Genomic DNA, 16,835 nt, shown 5'->3' on the forward strand with positions numbered 1-16,835 from the left:
TATGCTGGAATGAGCATGCAGAAGTCTCTAAGAGTAGCTATACTGACGATCGGGAAAGCGGGGAATTATACTATGAAAAACTTTATAAAACGCTAAGTGGTGCGCAACCTGCTTGAGTCGAACGACGACACATTCTTTAAGCACTTACAAAACTTAACGAAGTGACGAAACGCTGAACGGCGAGTCATCAATGAGCACTTGCATAGTCTGAAAGAAAGATGAAATGCCGAACGACGATACATTCATTCATACTTAGAAAATTTTTCTACAACGGAAGAAAATACAAAAGGCGACCCAAGGAGGCAAAAATGAAGATTACTCGAGATAGTCGAGCACGTCATCGGGGAGTGACTCGGTCAGCTTCTCCCGGTTGATAACCTTATTGGTCAGCATGGAAGGGAGATATCCGTCGTTCTTCAGCTGGTCAAGAGTCCCATCAATTCCAAAATTGAAGAGGTGGAGCGCTCGGTCCGTGAACCGATCGTTGAAGACATCTAAGAGGAGATAATCCCGCTTGAGGACTTCAAATTGATCATGCTCTGCATGTTGATAAATTTAGAGGCCCGATCGAGATGTCTATAACTCAGACTTCAACAATTCCAAGTCAGCATCCTTTGGTGGCGAGCTGGACCTTCGTCGCAGCTTGCTATACCGATCGACTCTCCCGCTCGATACTCAGGGCGGCCTCAGCCTCCTTAAGATTATGAGCCAAGATCTGGGTCTCCTTATTCTTGATATCCAGGTCCTCGATGGCTTGGAGCTTCTGAGCGTTAGCGGAATTGATCTTCACTTCAAAGGAGCTGGCCTACTTGTTGAGCCTCGCCAATTGCGAAGCCTACTCGATACTCTTGGCCTTCTCAGCTTGCAGCAGCTCAGAGCTCTTCTGTAGATTGACATTTAGTTGGGTTGCCTCAATAGTCAGCTGCTCTAAGTGTGCCCGAGCAACCTTTAATTAGTCGTTGGGAGCGCGCAGCTGTTGGACTTCATGCTCCAGAAAAGCCAACTTTTGGCACATGGCTAGACTCTCGACCCAATACTATAGCAACAATAAGATTGTAAGTATCAAACAGATGAAAACAAGTAAATATAAAGGCAACATACGCACCCCCAGTGGTCATTTGGGTATAGCTGTTCGCAAGCTCCCTTGGTGAGATGACCGCCGCGTGGGCCCTAGCATCGGCCCATACTTGTGCTAGCGGCCCTTTAATTTGAATCTGGTGCTCAGGGGTATGAGACACGACGTCGTCTGGATGACGCCATTCATCAATGAGTAAGTGGATGATTGTCGTTATTTTTCTCTGGCCGCTCGGACCAGAAGGCACAGAAGTCGTCTTGCCCATGTATTTGGACGTCGGGTAGGGATGTAAACGAGCCGAACAGTATTAGGCTCGAGCTCAGCTCATTTAAGTTATATTCGGGCTCGAGCTCGGCTCGAGCTCGAATCGAGCTTTTATCACAAGGCTCGAGCTCGGCTCGTTTTAGAATTATCAAGCTCGCGAAAAGTTCGAGCTCGACTTGTTATTAGCTCGATTATCAAAGTTAACGAGCCTAACTCGTTAAGCGAGCTCGGACTCGTTTTTGGGCTCGTTTAGAGCTCATTTTTTGCTCATTTTAGAGCTTATTTTTTGGCTCATTTTAAAGCTCATTTTAAGGCTCGTTTTAGAGCTCATTTTTTTGGCTCGGTTTAAGGATCATTTTTTTGGCTTGCGAGCCTATAAACGAACATGTTCGCGAGCTCACGAGCCGAATATCCTTAAGCTCGAGCTCGGCTGGATAAAACTGTCGAGCTCGAAATCGAGCTCAAGCTCGGCTCGATAAGATAAATGAATGAACTCGAATGAGCTTTTTACCGAATCGAGCTCCGAATAGCTCGCGAACTGTTTAGTTCATTTACATCCCTAACATCGGGATGGTCGAATGATGGATACTTGTGCGGCCGGCGAGGATTGCGGTGCCATGAAGGCAGTCAGCGATACACAGATAGTCCCCGACAACAGCCCGGATGGCGAAGGCGTCTGGTCGGAGGATAGTGAAGTATGGAGCACTACGACTCCTTGCTCGGGAAGAGCAGATATTGATGTTTCACCTCGTTTGGAGGATGGTCGCGAGCCGACTCGAATAGGGGTTTGCAAGGCAAAAGTGGCGGAGTGGGAGGAAGCTTCCCTGTGGTGCCTCTTACGTTGTATCAGAGGTTTACCGGAGGTCGCTGATTCTGAGGCCATCACAATCGACAGCATGGAAGGCCATTCAGGAGGAAGGTCTGCTGTAGCAGTCGCGGCTCTGTTAGCCTCTGTCTAACTCCCTCCACCCTTGCTGGGCGGCTCGTCTGCCCCTCCAGCTTCGCCGAGCGAGCCCTCAGAGTGGGTGACCGGAGCTAGGCCACGACTCTCCAACTCAGCCATGGCCGTGACATTGATCTCTACGTCTGCGAGCTTGCTCTTGCCGGCTAGACGTGCTCTCAGCATGATGCGGGCTACAAAAAAGGAAGAAAAATTAGTTAGATTCAAAGATGTGGAGAAGAAAGAGCATACCTAGGCTGGACGACGGTCGTGTTTGGATCGGGATCAGGCCGAACACTACAGGATGCCTTTCAAAAGCAATCAGTGGATGTGATACTTCTGACCGACCAAATTGGATGCCGCTTGGAGATAGTCTGATGGGCTTCGGTACCTCCCGAGTGATGGAGGCTACATCACTTCCATCTTCCAGCCAGTCGGGAAGTCGGGCCACTCAGGAAAATGAACAAAGAAATAATATTCCCTCCAATGCTTATTAGAAGACGGTATTTTGTCAAAATAGACTGAGCTCACTCGGGCTTAAAACAAGAAGGTCCCCGGCTCGGGCAATTTAGGGTAATAGAAGTAATGAAAGACTCGAGGCGTCAAGGGAATGTCGTGCATGCGGAACAAAACTACTACCCCACACAACAACCTAAAGAAGTTGACACTAATTGATGTAGGGAGATGTAGAAATATTTACAGATGATGAAAAAGAAAGGATGAACAGGAAATCAAAGAACGACACAAAACTGGTCCTTAAAAAATAGCAGGAAGCCGGCTGGGGGTTCGTGAGGTCGGTCATAGGCGGATGGGATGATAATCTGATAATCGGAGGGGAAGTAATAGGTGGATTTCATTCATCCCTGTTAAATTTGGACTCGGTGGAGGTATACCAAAGTCCAAGGATGTGTACAGGAGGTAGCGAAGAATTAGCCATGAGAAATAAAGAAATTGAGAAGACGCAACAACGAAGGGAAGAAAGAAGAACCTTACCGAGAAAGATCGCCGGCAACGATGAGAAGGAGAAGCGTCACAGAGCGTGCCTGAAGACAAAAACGCAAGGAATGAAGATGACGACGAAGCGAAGTAAGGTTTATATATACACCTCATGGTCTATCGCCATGAGTCGTCCGATCAAGGATTGCAAAAAATCAGGAGAAGATCCGACCATAGAATTTGAAAAGACGCCTATCACATTACAAGTGGATATCCGCTTGTCACGTAGAGCGTGCGGCGACAGAAAGTATGACACGTGGCAACCGGTTATAGAGGAGCATTAATGAGACTTAATTAAAAGGCATGGGTGGTATACCCGACCATAATGATCAGAGATTTGTACGATCTTCGAGAAATTGAAATGATGTCAACCCTTATCGTTAGGCGCTTAGCCACGAAAGTCTAGAAAAATGGAAAATTTCACTAAGTTTTAGCATCAACTATCCCGATCGGCATAGATATCCAACTATAGTATAGCCGAGTGGCCGGTCCATCACCGAGCTCATGAGATATGACCCGAGCGATAGCTACAAGCCCAGGCCAATGTATGAAACAGCGCGGCGAAGATTACGTGATCCGGTCAGAAGCTCGAGACAAAAAAGGAATGGCCGGCCGGCGAGTTAGATCGCCAAATCAGTGACCAAACTTTGGCGCACATTACATCCGAACGACGATTAGGAGATATGGCCGACCAGCAGCCAGAACACGGAGAATGTCTGATCGGCGTGAGGCCACCCGAGGCACTACTCGTTCAGTCAGTCGGACTTGCAGCCTCCTTCGACTATACTTGAGGGGAAGACATATGATGCGGTGATAAAGGAGGCCTACTAAGTGAGGATCAAACGACGGGGTAGCAACCCATATGGAGGTCAAAATCAAGGAAGTTAACGGCAAAGGGTCGGACGTTGAGGGGCCAAGCGAATCTCTCCAGTAGCGGTCGATCGGGCATGTATTTGCCCGATCAGCAAAGGAAAGGCCCAAGTGAAGCGTTCGTTCAGCCGAGATTATCAGACGATCGTCATAAAGCAGAGGAACGTGCGTATGACCGGAGCTAGGGGTGTCAATTCGGGTGGGTCGGGTCGGGTTGGGTCGGGTTGAGTTTTTTTTTTTTTAACCCAACCCGAACCCGACCCGAACCCAAGTTCAACCCAAAACACCTCAACCCGAACCCGAACTCGACCAACCCGATTAACCCGAACCCGACCCATATAACCCGAAAATCCGATTCAAAACGACTTTTTTGGGCTATTTTCCTTATAATTCTTCACTTTTATCTCAATATTTCATTATTATGATACAAACATGATATTAATATACATAAAAATATCTAAATTTTTAAAATAAAATTTGATTTAACCCCCAAAAAATCCATAAAACCCTATATTTAAGTCAACCCGGGTCAACCCGAACCCAACCCGACCCAACCCGAGACTCTTTTACTCTCCAACCCTCCAACCCGAACCCGACCCGAACCCGAAAATGCCCAACCCGAACCCGATTTTTTTCGGGTCGACTCGGGTTGGGTCGTCGGGTCGGGTTCATTTTTGACACCCCTAACCGGAGCATTAGTCTGGTTAGGCAGAAATAAACTATCGAGACCTGTCACCACGCGGCGGAGCAGTAGAGTTCGACCGAATAGAGGAGTACTTAGCTGAGTTGTTATCCCGCTCGATTGAGCGGCTATCCTGCTCGGCCGAGCAGATGGATCACTGACGTATCCTTCGGGGAGATAGCACCGCTGATACAAGACTTGGTCAACAAACATATCGTACGTCGGAAGCTTCTACTATCTTGTCAGGGATATGCATGCCCTGTTAAAGTATGATGTCGAAAGTACTTTCCTGACACGTCCTTTCATAGGATAAATTGGAGAACGTGCCCACGATCAATTGGAGAACATGCCCACGTCACGAGAGAAGTGTGCATGTTGCACACCAGGGTACTATATAAAGGGGTCCATACACCAGCGGAGGTACACATTATTCACTATTCATGCCTGTGTCTATTGTTAGAGAACGTGCCCACGATCAATTGGAGAACATGCCCACGTTATGAGAGAAGTGTGCATGTTGCACACCAGGGTACTATATAAAGGGGTACATACACCAGCGGAGGTACACATTATTCACTATTCATGCCTGTGTCTATTGTTACTCCACTTTTTTCCTCTTTTCGGTGACTGCCTTTGAGCATTGGAGGGGCAACGTCGGGACCCCTTCCCTGGCCCGACATTGACATCTCTCATGTTACAGGGCGGGGAGAGTCTACATCCAATCAACGCGACATCCACATTCCCAGCTTGTCATCTCCACGATTTTCGAACAGGATCAAATATCAAAACTTGTGGCTCTGATACCAATGAAAACTAAGGTCGAGAATATCAAATCACAAAGTTTCTTGCGATTCCAATAATCTCTACTTCACAAGATCATGATGGTTCTACTTATTTAACACGAATAATTAATCACAACACAAAAAGAATTAGAGATTACCCTTGAAACCTCCAAGCCTTCTCCGGTGTTCTTTCAACTCAAATGTAGGATTATTATGCGTGTGTGATCACAACTTTCTACCCAACTAAGTTATTTATAAAGTAGCTTAGAAAACTAAGATAATTCAAAATCAAGATATGTAATTTATCTCTTTTTCAAAAATTAAAGAATTATCAAATCGTATGATATATTTTATCATATTAAAAAAATTCTGATATAAATTTTTCATAGATAATGACATAATTATTTAATTAATTTATTCCTAAAAATTTCATAAATTATGACTTATATAATTTATCTGAGTTTATATTCGAACTTCAAAACGACATGATGTGACTCAATTAAATTAAACTCTAATAAATTAATTTAATTTAATCAACGATAAATTAGAGAAGAATCTCCAATCACAATGTTAACTTTGCATGCAATCCCCATGTCCAAAAAACTTTATTTCCACTTTCTGCATGCAAAGTATTACTTGTTTCAACTCCCTCATGCAAATATTGATACCTAAATTGCCCCTCAAATTTTTTAGGTACAAAAATTCCAAAATTGAGTACAAAAAAATTCAAAAATGAGTATAATTCTTCTTAAAGTCAGTACTTTATATTAAAAATCGAGTATATTTTCTATCAAAATTGCCCCTCTTATTTTTTAGGTATAAAAAGTCTAAAAATAAATATAATTCATGTTAAATTCAACACTTTATATTATAATCTAGTACTCTATACTAGGATCAAGTATATTTTCTATCGAAATTAACCCTTATATTTTTCGGTACAAATAGTCTAAAAATGAGTATAATTCCTGTTAAATTTAGCACATTAAACTAAAATCGAGTATATTGTGAGGTGAAAAAAAAATCGTACTCACTTTGATAGAAAATATACTAGACTCTAAGTTAATATACTTAATTTAAGAGGATTTATATTGATTTTTAGATTTTTTTGTACCTAAAAATATCATGGGCAATTAGATAAAGATGTTTGAGTGGGGAGTGAAAACAAAGATTTTCATGGATGGGGACTGCATGTAAAGATTTGTTTACCAATAGGGACTGTATGCAAAATTACCCTTTAATCAACTCATGATTAATCAAGATATTTTATTAATCTTATTTTACTCCATGAATAAGATATCAATTTAATTAAAATTACTTAAACCTAAAATCAATAATTCATTATTGAAGTGTCTGTTAGTGAAATAAATAAATAATATTAATTTCAAAATTAATTTGAAAATATTCAGCAAACATAGTTAGGGATACGAAAATCAAATTCATTCACCACTAATATATCGGTAAATTTTTAGTAATTTTTTTTTTTAGTAACGAGCAATTATTTACACATTCTAAAGTAGCGACAAAATTGCCAAGAAATAATGTTCTTTCGTTAAGAACATGGAAACGAAGCGCCACTAATAATTTTTCAGGAAAACAAGTGGATTTTCGCAGCATCATATTCTGGAAGCCTTCAACTCCTCTATTAATTTCGTGGCCGAGGGACGCAACGCCACGGCACTGAAATCCTCCTCGGCATACTTCTTGTAGGCAGCTTTCCATTTGCTCTCACGAGCCATGGCATGGGAGTTCACCAGCATCTCCGTGCAGTCCCTAAATCAAAGTTAAACCCAAGTTTAGATGTTGTTAACTCTGATTTACGAAACTCTCTTATAAATTACTTACAGTAATTGGTCTTCAGAAAAGCCAGTGTGCCTCTTCAGTCTCTCGCTCCAAACAGGGCTCTTGTTTAGTGTGCATTGTGCAGCATAAACCGCAGATGACGCGACCAGCGACGGGCAAAACATGATCATGGAGTAGTTCATCAAAGCCAACTCAGCGAAGAAGAACACCATGTGTTCCATCTCCTTGTCGCAAGCCGCAGCCTTGATAAACCTCACGAGAAACACATACGGGGTTGGCACAGTCAAGTTCCATTCGAGCTTGTTCAGAATTCTCTTCTCCATGCCAAGGACTTGCTCTCTGCTGTATGACCTGTCTGCCATCCAAAGGAAGTCGTTGACCTACAACATACGTCAAAACTTCAGCTTCAAAAGTCGTTGACCTGCAAAACTTTGAGATGCCTATAACAATACCTCTGGGGCCCAAATCTCCTCATATTTGCTGGCAATGAGCATGGCAGATACCCCCACGAGTTGGAATTCTTTAAACAGAGTTTGGAATTCCATTGAAAGGTATCGGTCGATTATGTTAAATGTTAAGTAGAGAGTTTCAGGGGCCAACTGTAATTTATGGTTCACTTCTATTAGCCAGTCAGCAAGAATTGTTCTCATCTTTGCATTGATCTCAACCTGTGAGTCCATGTAGTCATGGGGTTTGCTTGCATGCTGCATTAGTCGCCCAAGATCAGTTTTAGCACACAGATCCGATTAGATAGTCATTAATTATCAAGACTCAGCATTGGAGTACCTCAGAAGATTTATAGAATTTGTAGATGTCTTCGACGTAGTCCACAACTGCCAATTGGTTCTCAGCATCTGCTGCATCAATCTCATCAACCAAATCCTTTGGCTTAGAAGAGATTCCACAAGCAAACTTGCTTCGAGCAGTGAGCACAGAAGAATATGCATTAACTTTTTTCCTGGAAGACCTTTTGTGGGAAGATGCAGGATGTGTTTGGACATCAACTAAGGGCACTGTCACTACTATCTTCTCTTCGATTTTACTTGCAGCAACATTCTTGTCAGGGTCTGTCACTAGTACTGTTTTATCCTTCTTCTTAGTCTTCTTCTCTTCAGGTTTTCTTGTGACCTTGTTCAGAGGCGGTTTTGCTGCTGCACCTTTGTCAGCTGCCCCATCAGATACAACAACCACAGGTCTCTGTCGTCACAAAGGCACATTTTGAGATTAGTTATCAGCAGCTAATAGTGTGGATGAGAACCAATTAGGGAAAAAACAAGATACCTTATTAGCTTCGGCAGCAGCAGCAGCAGATTTTGCATTTGCCAGAAGTTGAGCACCAAAGCTTCTGTAAAATAATAAATGGAAATAAGAAAAAGGGGGCGAAAAGTGAAACTTTTACAGAAGTGGCTTACCGTGTGATTGGGCGATTGATTTGAAGTTGCTGTTTCCTGATAAGATGACGAATTATAAGGATAATCACGGAGTGGAAATGAAAGGGCACGCCAAGTTGGTTGATTTCTGCACTTACCCTTCTGGAACTCGGGGATTAACAACATTGCCGATATCTCCTAGGGCACGGCGGTTCTTTGCAGCGGCCGCAGCGACAGTCTTCTGCTTGCCCACCGCCGGCGGCACTACCCCAGCTATCGATTTGCGTCAAAACAACACATTTTAGGTGACTCGTTGTCGACAAAACAGAAATCAAAACCAAGAACGGGATTCGAAGAAACACCGCGAAGATTGATTATCCATCTAACATCAAGAAATCGGAAGAAAGGTTGGATTTTGACACGAATGGTTAAGAACAGATCACGGAATGGAATAAAAATGATTACCTCTCTGTCCATGGGAGACCAGGGCCTGCTGACGCCGGGTGGCCATTACTTCTTCTCCGCTACCTCCGTCGGACGCTCAACTCAAACAACCCCGGTACGATCGCCGGCGAGAGGGAGGGAGGGAAACAAGGAGTGGTCAAAAGGTGAAGAGGCGAGGGGTTTAAAGGAAGGGCAACGAAGATGTAAAAAAACAGAGGCAACCCTTCGCGAGCTTCCAACGGGCGTTCCAACGGTACAATTTTCGTGAATGCGGAAAGGAGTGATCTCCATATCCTGTTGCCTGAACGAGTCCAGAGAGGGGCTCTCCACCTGGTTTACACGATACGAGTCCAAAAAAGTAGCCGTTGGGTTGGTCTTCAATTATACAACTAGAAAAAAAAAAGTCTAAAAAATAGTTTCAAAAATAAAATTTCTCTTGTGCTTCAGATTAAATAACATAATTCTGAAAGACCTTTGTCTTGATTTTGATTGGGCTCGACTCTGTTCTTTGGGGCAAGTACCAGGATATTAATCCAATTTTATTTATCGCAAAACAGCCATAAAGATACAATTTAGAAAATCAAAGAGAGGATTATGAATGATCAGAAACCAAAGAAGATTGTCTCTCCATCTTCTTCTTGGGAGTCTGATTATGATCCCTTTTCACTTGATGAGCACTTCCAAAAATCCTTGAATAAAATCGAGGAGACCAACCAGCCAATCCTTCTTTCTCTTCTCTCTTTGATTCGATGAGAGTGCTGTCCTCATCTATGGGTGAATCCCATAGATGAATCCCTTCCAGTTCTTTATTATGATCAGTAGATGTTGAATTATTGCTCTTCGGTGATCTTTTATGCAAACTATTGGATATCGAATCGCTCGAGTAATCGTAATGCTCCTCCTGTATGAATGATTCATCGAGGCCGCCCAGAGTGGGACTGTCGCTAGAATACGATCCGAATGATGATCTAGATGTCCTCGACGAGCAAGAAGAGATTGGAGAGACGACGACTTGATTACCAAATCCTTGGATTTCCCTTGAGATCCGGAGAGCTTTTTCGCGAGCTTCTTTGAGTTGATCTTTGTCACTCAGTAGCTTCAGTATGCTCTTGGATTTGCTCCTCATGCATGCACCCCAGTCAAAGCTAAACATGATGAAAACATTGAGAAAAAAAAACTTATTATATGCCGATTGATAGTCGAGCTGTGATCATGCATGTAATTTACCCCTTTTCATCCACGTAAGTGAAGTCTTCAAGATCGTGAATGGTGTTAAGATCGCAATGGAACTCTTCAAACATGCCTTCGGGACCATGAGTTAACAAGAATTCTAAGACGATTAGTGTTTTATACGCCTGCCTCCATTCCTTCCAGTCCATTGTGTAGAATCTACAAAGCAAAGTTTATATCACAATCCACAAACTATTCTGTTTAAAAAAGAGTACAGTAATTAAAAAGAACAAACCTCTTATGGAGAACATCAACTATTCTTCTGTAGTCATCCATGTCATGAGCTGCCTCAGAAATCCTGGTCATCAACTTAGCATCAGGACCCCAAGGATCACTGTTTGTCGCTTCTTCGGCCAATCTACAAGCTCCGACGACAAATCATAATTACAAACAAATTATGAAGAAGAAAAAATTTCCTCTAACAACATTAAAAATTAATGAACACGTATATATTTTTCATTTTAGTTGAAATATAAGTAGTTCATGTTGTCGGGCTCACATCTCTGCTTCTGTTACATCAGTGAGGGCCAAGCGAGCCGATTTATACTTGTCTTGAATATAATAGGAAGCCTTCTTCTTGATCTCACTAAGAAGCATTGCGCCCCTAAAGAAATGAAGGTGTTGAGTACTCTAGCTACAACTAACCCAGTCGATAAAAATCTTGATTCTCGTAGTAGAGATCCTCTAAGATATATAACCGACTTGTTGAGACTGCAGAGAGGTACGTACGGGCTCACTTACATTGGAGAGATGGAAAATGCCATGGAAAAGTAAAAACAAGAAGTGAAGTGACGACACGAGTTCTTAAGTGGGAAAGTGGAAGGATGAAGATGGCATCAATTAAACATAAGAAGGCCTAGTAAGTTTCCTTGATTTGTGGATTAGCATGAGGTGTTCAGGCTGTGAGGATCTTGGTTTTAGGCGAAGTTCATGCATAACCAATGGAAGCATTCAAAGGTGGTGGTCAGGATATGTGTGTGTATATTTGTATATCTATACGATATTATGATGGGTACTTATATCGGGACAAAAACTAATACCTGTCAAGATGCCTGTTAATATATAGTCAGCAAATCATTTTATCAGTGCAATTAAGACAGATTGATCATGGTGCCGATAGGTATGTGATATTATTGCCCTATTCATCAGCTCATATTAATTGTCCAAATGAGGACCTAATGAATTAAGTATGGGCCATGGCAAAGCATAATCATACTTGTATTCGACAGGACCTAAAGCCAATAATAAAAAAGGATGCTTCTGTTGTAGTAAATAATGGTTAAATTCAATTTGCAAATAATAAATATACTAAATATGTAAATAAATCAAAAACAACATATTACAATAATAAAAAAATTAATAAATATTTGAAATAATTATATCAACGTTGCTTTTTAGCGATTTTAGAGACAAAATATATTTATCAAATGATCTGGTTCAAAATCGATGAAAATAGTGAATTGGGACGTGACTTTATTATTAATTCGATAAAGATTCTATGTTGTCCTGTAAAACTAGAAGTGTTAGTGCCGGGTTAGAGAAGAGGTCTTCGTCATTGGTCCTCCGACGCTTAAATCAGTGCTCGATCTGAGAGATAGCAAACTGTAGCAAATGACATATGCAAATAAGAAACATTGCGTACCTCCGCCTGTACATAGAGACCCCTTTTTATAGTATCATTATTACGTTATGTACGCATCTTAAAGCATTAGCACGTTTCTCAAAGCTTTCCTAAGAAATGATAGGTCATAAAGTGTCCTTAACATCTTTCTTTAAATGAGCCCACAAATCGATGTGACTTGATAGATTGGAAGCTTCTAAAGGACTATTTGCCAATAAGATATTCTTTGTCATTTCGACACAAACTTTCAAAAGAATACGATGTGACAGGTATCTAGGTTATGTTATAGGCCGACCAACGACCACTCGGCCAAGAGCTTGCCAGCTCTGTCTTCCAGAATGTAACTACTGACTCGTTCTTCACTCGACCCTTAATGTTATCAAAGAGGTGCACTGTGTCCGATCAGCCCTATGCTTGATCAGACCTTAGGTCCAATCGGCTAGAACAGTGGGCCCGATGAATCAATACTCAACTCCAAATTCCATCTATGAGTCGCAAAGGGCGGCCATTCGATCGAGTGGTATAGCTGGCCTTCACATCCGATCGGCGTTGCGAAGAAAAAATATTAAGACTCGATTGGTGTTGCACCAATTCAGAGTCGTTTGCAACAAAAAAAAATTATCCAAAAAGGTAATTGTACCAATCTAGACTATACCGAAAAAGCTCAAAATCCGAAAGAGAGAAAAAAAATCACCCCCTTGCCTGATTAGTGGTTGCACCAATTCAGAGTGGTACCCGATCTGATACTACTTGTTATATCGGGTCACACATAAGAGGGGGGGTGAATCACGTGGTTTTCAAAAATCAAACTTTTCAATTTTCAAATCAAAATATGAACACGGCGGAGAATAAGTGACAAAATCATATGAACACAAACAGTTTACTTGGTTTGGAGTCTTCGGTGACTCCTACTCCAAGATCCAGATCCCGCAGACCTATCGATGGGTAATCCACTAAAATACCTCTTCTGGTACCTCCAGAAGAAAAAATCGAGTACAAGGAAAGTTAGAACAAGTAAAACACACTGCACTTATTGTTGGGATGTATACTAAAAGTCTGGTTTTTTTTTGTATGAACATAAGAATCACATTGGTCAAATGTCTGCATTTATGTTAAATGCAGTTATCCATTTAATTTATATTGTAGATAACATGATATGTGGTGCCACACAGAAAATCATATTATCAGTTCCTTATAAATTATAAATAGTAGCTAACAACCAAGATGGATAGGGACAAACCATTGGAATGGTTGTAGTGTAATTTGGTATTAGTTTATCTTGACTATAAAGTTACACTAGTACACTATGTGTGTATTGAGCAGGAGCATTTGAGGTTATTTTTTTTTATACTGACTGCATAAAAGAACAAAACATCTGTTATTATGGATGTGCGTACTCTTAATCCCGATATAATAACAAGCACATATACTTAGTATTTATTTCTTTAATTTATCAATGAGTGAGATTTAGTTCGTTAAATCAATAGGCCCGATAAGTTGGGAAATGATATTATTTATATGGTGTGTTGTTGATTATAGAATGAAACTTTGTCCTAGTAATCTAGGTTGATGATGCCCCCTTGAGGAGTTCATAAGGATTGTCATGTAAACCCTGCAGGTGGACTTAGTCCGGCATGACAATGAAGTTGAGTGGTATTACTCTTGAAGCTAGATATTAATTAAATGAGTTGTCAGCAACACATTTAATTAGTGGGCATTCGATATCTTAAACACAGGAAAATTAACACACTAATGGTAAAAAAGAACCCATAATATAATTTGGAATTGGTGTGGTAGTTCAATAATAACTCTTTAATGGTATGAGTTATTATTGATGAACTTGAGTTGGGTGTTCGAGGTGAACACAGGAAGCTCAAGCTCATCGGGAGACCAAAATCAATTTCTCCTCTCGGTCCCTATTGTAGCCTCTATAAAGCCTTGTATCCACCCTAAGCCCATCTTCTAGTCCATGTTGTGGCCGGCCAAGCACATCCTAGTGTCCAAGATGTGGTCGGCCAAGTCCTTCATGAAGCCCAAGTAGGGGTCGGCCAAGCCATGCTTGGTGACCAAGCAGGGGGCCAGCCAAAGTAAAAGGAAAAGGAAGTTTTTGATTAAAAATGAAATTTTGTTAAAATCTTTCCTTATTTGGAGTTATCTACAATGATTAAAAGAGATATTTTATTTTTGTTAAAATCTTTCTTTTTTTGTAGTTATCTACAATGGTTAAAAGAAAGATTTTAATTTTGTTTAAAACTTTTTCTTTTATAGTCATCTACTAAGGGAATTTAAAAGAGAGATTTTAATCTTTCCGTTTATAGTCATCCATATGGTTTTAAAAGAGAGTTTTAAATTTTAAAATCTTTCCTTAAAAGAGAGATTTTAATTTTTGATAAAACTTTCCTTTTTAGTAACCATGATTTAAAAAAGAAATTTTAATTTTAATCTTTCCTTGGAGGATAATTTGTATACTCTAAATCCAATAACTCCCATGATACAACAAAATTCGTTTTAGGGATATGCTCTGGAAATGACAATGTACATTCTGAACTTGGTATCTTCTAAGTCAGTACCCTTTACTCCCACAGAATTATGGAATGACATAAGCCTAGTCTAAAATATATTCAGATCTAGGGTAATCCAGCACATGTGCTGAAGGGAGATACTGATAAGTTGGAATCATGTACAGAAGTTCGCCTGTTTGTGGGTTATCCTAAAGGAATGAAAGAAAGTTTATTTTATAGTCCTAAAAAATCAGAAGGTCATTGTTAGCACAAATGTCCGATTTTTAGAAGAGTACTATGTAATAAACCACAAGCCCATGAGTAAAATTGTTCTTGATGAAATTAGAGAAGACATGTCTACTTTAGTACCAACGGTACAAGATGAGATACCACAAGAAACTGCAACACGTGTCACAAATGATGCACAAGTAATATCTCATCATAGTGGGAGGGTTGTTTTTGGGAGAGTCTTTGGACTTGATCCTTGGTGAACATGAACCTGATCCCTGGACATATGATGAAGCAAGAGATATTGGAACATCCGGTTTAATGAAGTGATCCATTCTTATGGTTTATTCAGTGATCGGATGACTTTTGTGTATACAAAAAAAAGTGATGGAAACGTAGTGATATTTCTTGTACTATATGTAGATGACATTTTGCTCATTGGCAACAATGTCAAAGTGATTGTCAGACGTAAGGGTATGGTTGTTCAAGTGTTTTGATATGAAGGACTTGGGAGAATGTGAACATATTCTTAGGATCAAAGTAATAAGGGATCGTAAGAAAAGGATATTGTTCTTATCCCAAGCTTCATACATCAATACTATTCTTGCTCATTTTAGCGTGCAAAACTCCAAGAAAGGTTTCTTACCTTTACGGCATGGAGTACCCTTATCTAAAGAGATGTCTCCCAGACATCAAAGGAGATAGAGGAAATGAAGGTGGTTCCTTATGCTTCGGCTGTAGGAAGCCTAATATATGCAATGCTATGTACGAGACTGAATATCTGTTTTGCCGTAGGCATGGTTAGCAGATATCAAAGTCACCCAGGACCGGGACACTGGACTGCTGTAAAACATATATTAAAGTACCTGAGAAGGACTAGAGATTATATGCTAGTTTACAAGGTAGATGATTTACTCCCTATGGGTTACACGGATTTGGACTGAATGGGACAATAGTAAGTCGACCTCGGGATTTTGTGTTTACTTTAGGAGGTGGAGCCATAACAATGGAGGAGTGTTATGCAGAAATACGTTTCGAACTCCATCATGGAAGCTGAGTATGTGACAACCTCTGAGGTAGTCATAGAAGTTGTATGACTCAGAAACTTTATAATGGACTTAGATGTGATTCCTGGTTTGCCCAAAGTTATTACAATTTATTGTGATAATAGTGGTGCAGTAGCAAACTCGAAGGAACTGTTGGAGGAATCTGGGTACCCTAGGTTTTGATGTTTGAGCAAAGGTTTAAGTTAGATTTATTATTGTATTTGATATGCATTGTGAGTGTGCAGGATACAGGTACAACAAGGAAAGTCCAAGGGTTAGTCTTGGCAATGTAAGTCCAAGCATATAGTCTTGGCAACGTAAGTCCAAGTGTGATCTTGGCAAAGGAGGAAAGTCCAAGGATAAGTCTTGGCGGTGTAAGTCCAAGCATGTAGTCTTGACAACGTAAGTCCAAGTGTGAATTGGCAATGGATGAAGTCCCGGAGGCGCGACCTCTTGGCAAAGGAAGACCCGACAACAATGACAAGGCCGATGGAAGCTCCAGAAGACAAGACGTGAAGGATGGGGAGACATCCGAGGGACGCAAGGCTGATGGAGGAGGCTAGAAGGCTAGGTCTAGGTTGGTCGGGCGAGAACGAGTGCTGAGTGAATGTACTCGGGGTAAAATCCCAAAATTAGGGTTTACTGTAGCAGCACGGTAGCGTACTGTAGCGTTACTGTAGCAGTCGACTGGTGGTTTCATCAGTCGACTGGTGCAGTCGACTGGTAGCGAACAGAGGGTTGGTATCGAGCCGTTGGACTGTAACGGTCGAATTTCCACGAAGGGCAGTCGACTGCATGTTTTGGCAGTCGACTGGTAGGCGGGGTTTTCTAACCCGTGGCCTATATAACCAAGCATTGGAAGCTTGGTTGAAGTTGACGAACTAGAGGTGGTTAACCCCTATTAGTAGTCTACCAGTGCCCTAGCTTCTCAAGAGTCCTTGGTGAGAGTTTGTGGTGAGGTTTCTTCACCCACAAGGAGCTACACG

General features: G+C 41.2%; 2 protein-coding genes across 2 annotated transcripts; both read right to left on the reverse strand.

The window, feature by feature from the left end:
• Nucleotides 1-7,033: 7,033 nt before the first annotated feature.
• LOC121973139 (G2/mitotic-specific cyclin S13-7-like) lies at nt 7,034-9,420 on the reverse strand. Its single transcript, XM_042524726.1, has 8 exons — nt 9,245-9,420; nt 8,938-9,052; nt 8,822-8,857; nt 8,691-8,754; nt 8,196-8,606; nt 7,862-8,113; nt 7,452-7,789; nt 7,034-7,379 (listed from the first exon to the last, which is right to left on the reverse strand). Exons 1-8 carry the CDS (start codon nt 9,288-9,290, stop codon nt 7,223-7,225), a joined length of 1,419 nt encoding a protein of 472 aa, XP_042380660.1. The 5' UTR covers nt 9,291-9,420; the 3' UTR covers nt 7,034-7,222.
• A 395-nt stretch (nt 9,421-9,815) lies between these two features.
• LOC121972240 (epsin-3-like) lies at nt 9,816-11,050 on the reverse strand. Its single transcript, XM_042523932.1, has 4 exons — nt 10,953-11,050; nt 10,689-10,811; nt 10,451-10,612; nt 9,816-10,368 (listed from the first exon to the last, which is right to left on the reverse strand). The coding sequence occupies exons 1-4, from the start codon at nt 11,048-11,050 to the stop codon at nt 9,816-9,818; spliced, it is 936 nt and encodes a 311-aa protein (XP_042379866.1).
• Between the last annotated feature and the right edge of the window lie 5,785 nt (nt 11,051-16,835).

Source organism: Zingiber officinale, chromosome 4A (assembly GCF_018446385.1).
Source record: "Zingiber officinale cultivar Zhangliang chromosome 4A, Zo_v1.1, whole genome shotgun sequence".
In the NCBI taxonomy this organism is placed as follows: domain Eukaryota; kingdom Viridiplantae; phylum Streptophyta; class Magnoliopsida; order Zingiberales; family Zingiberaceae; genus Zingiber; species Zingiber officinale.

Excerpts from the sequence above, each read along its gene's own strand:
- LOC121973139 (XM_042524726.1), bottom strand. The coding sequence starts at position 9,290 with ATGGCCACCCGGCGTCAGCAGGCCCTGGTCTCCCATGGACAGAGAG. Across the intron at positions 9,053-9,244 it reads GGTCTCCCATGGACAGAGAG|CTGGGGTAGTGCCGCCGGCG; the intron begins GTAATCATTTTT and ends GCAAATCGATAG. Across the intron at positions 8,607-8,690 it reads CTGCTGCCGAAGCTAATAAG|AGACCTGTGGTTGTTGTATC; the intron begins GTATCTTGTTTT and ends TTGTGACGACAG.
- LOC121972240 (XM_042523932.1), bottom strand. The coding sequence starts at position 11,050 with ATGCTTCTTAGTGAGATCAAGAAGAAGGCTTCCTATTATATTCAAGAC. Across the intron at positions 10,613-10,688 it reads GTTGATGTTCTCCATAAGAG|ATTCTACACAATGGACTGGA; the intron begins GTTTGTTCTTTT and ends TTTGCTTTGTAG. Across the intron at positions 10,369-10,450 it reads ACTTACGTGGATGAAAAGGG|CTTTGACTGGGGTGCATGCA; the intron begins GTAAATTACATG and ends CATCATGTTTAG.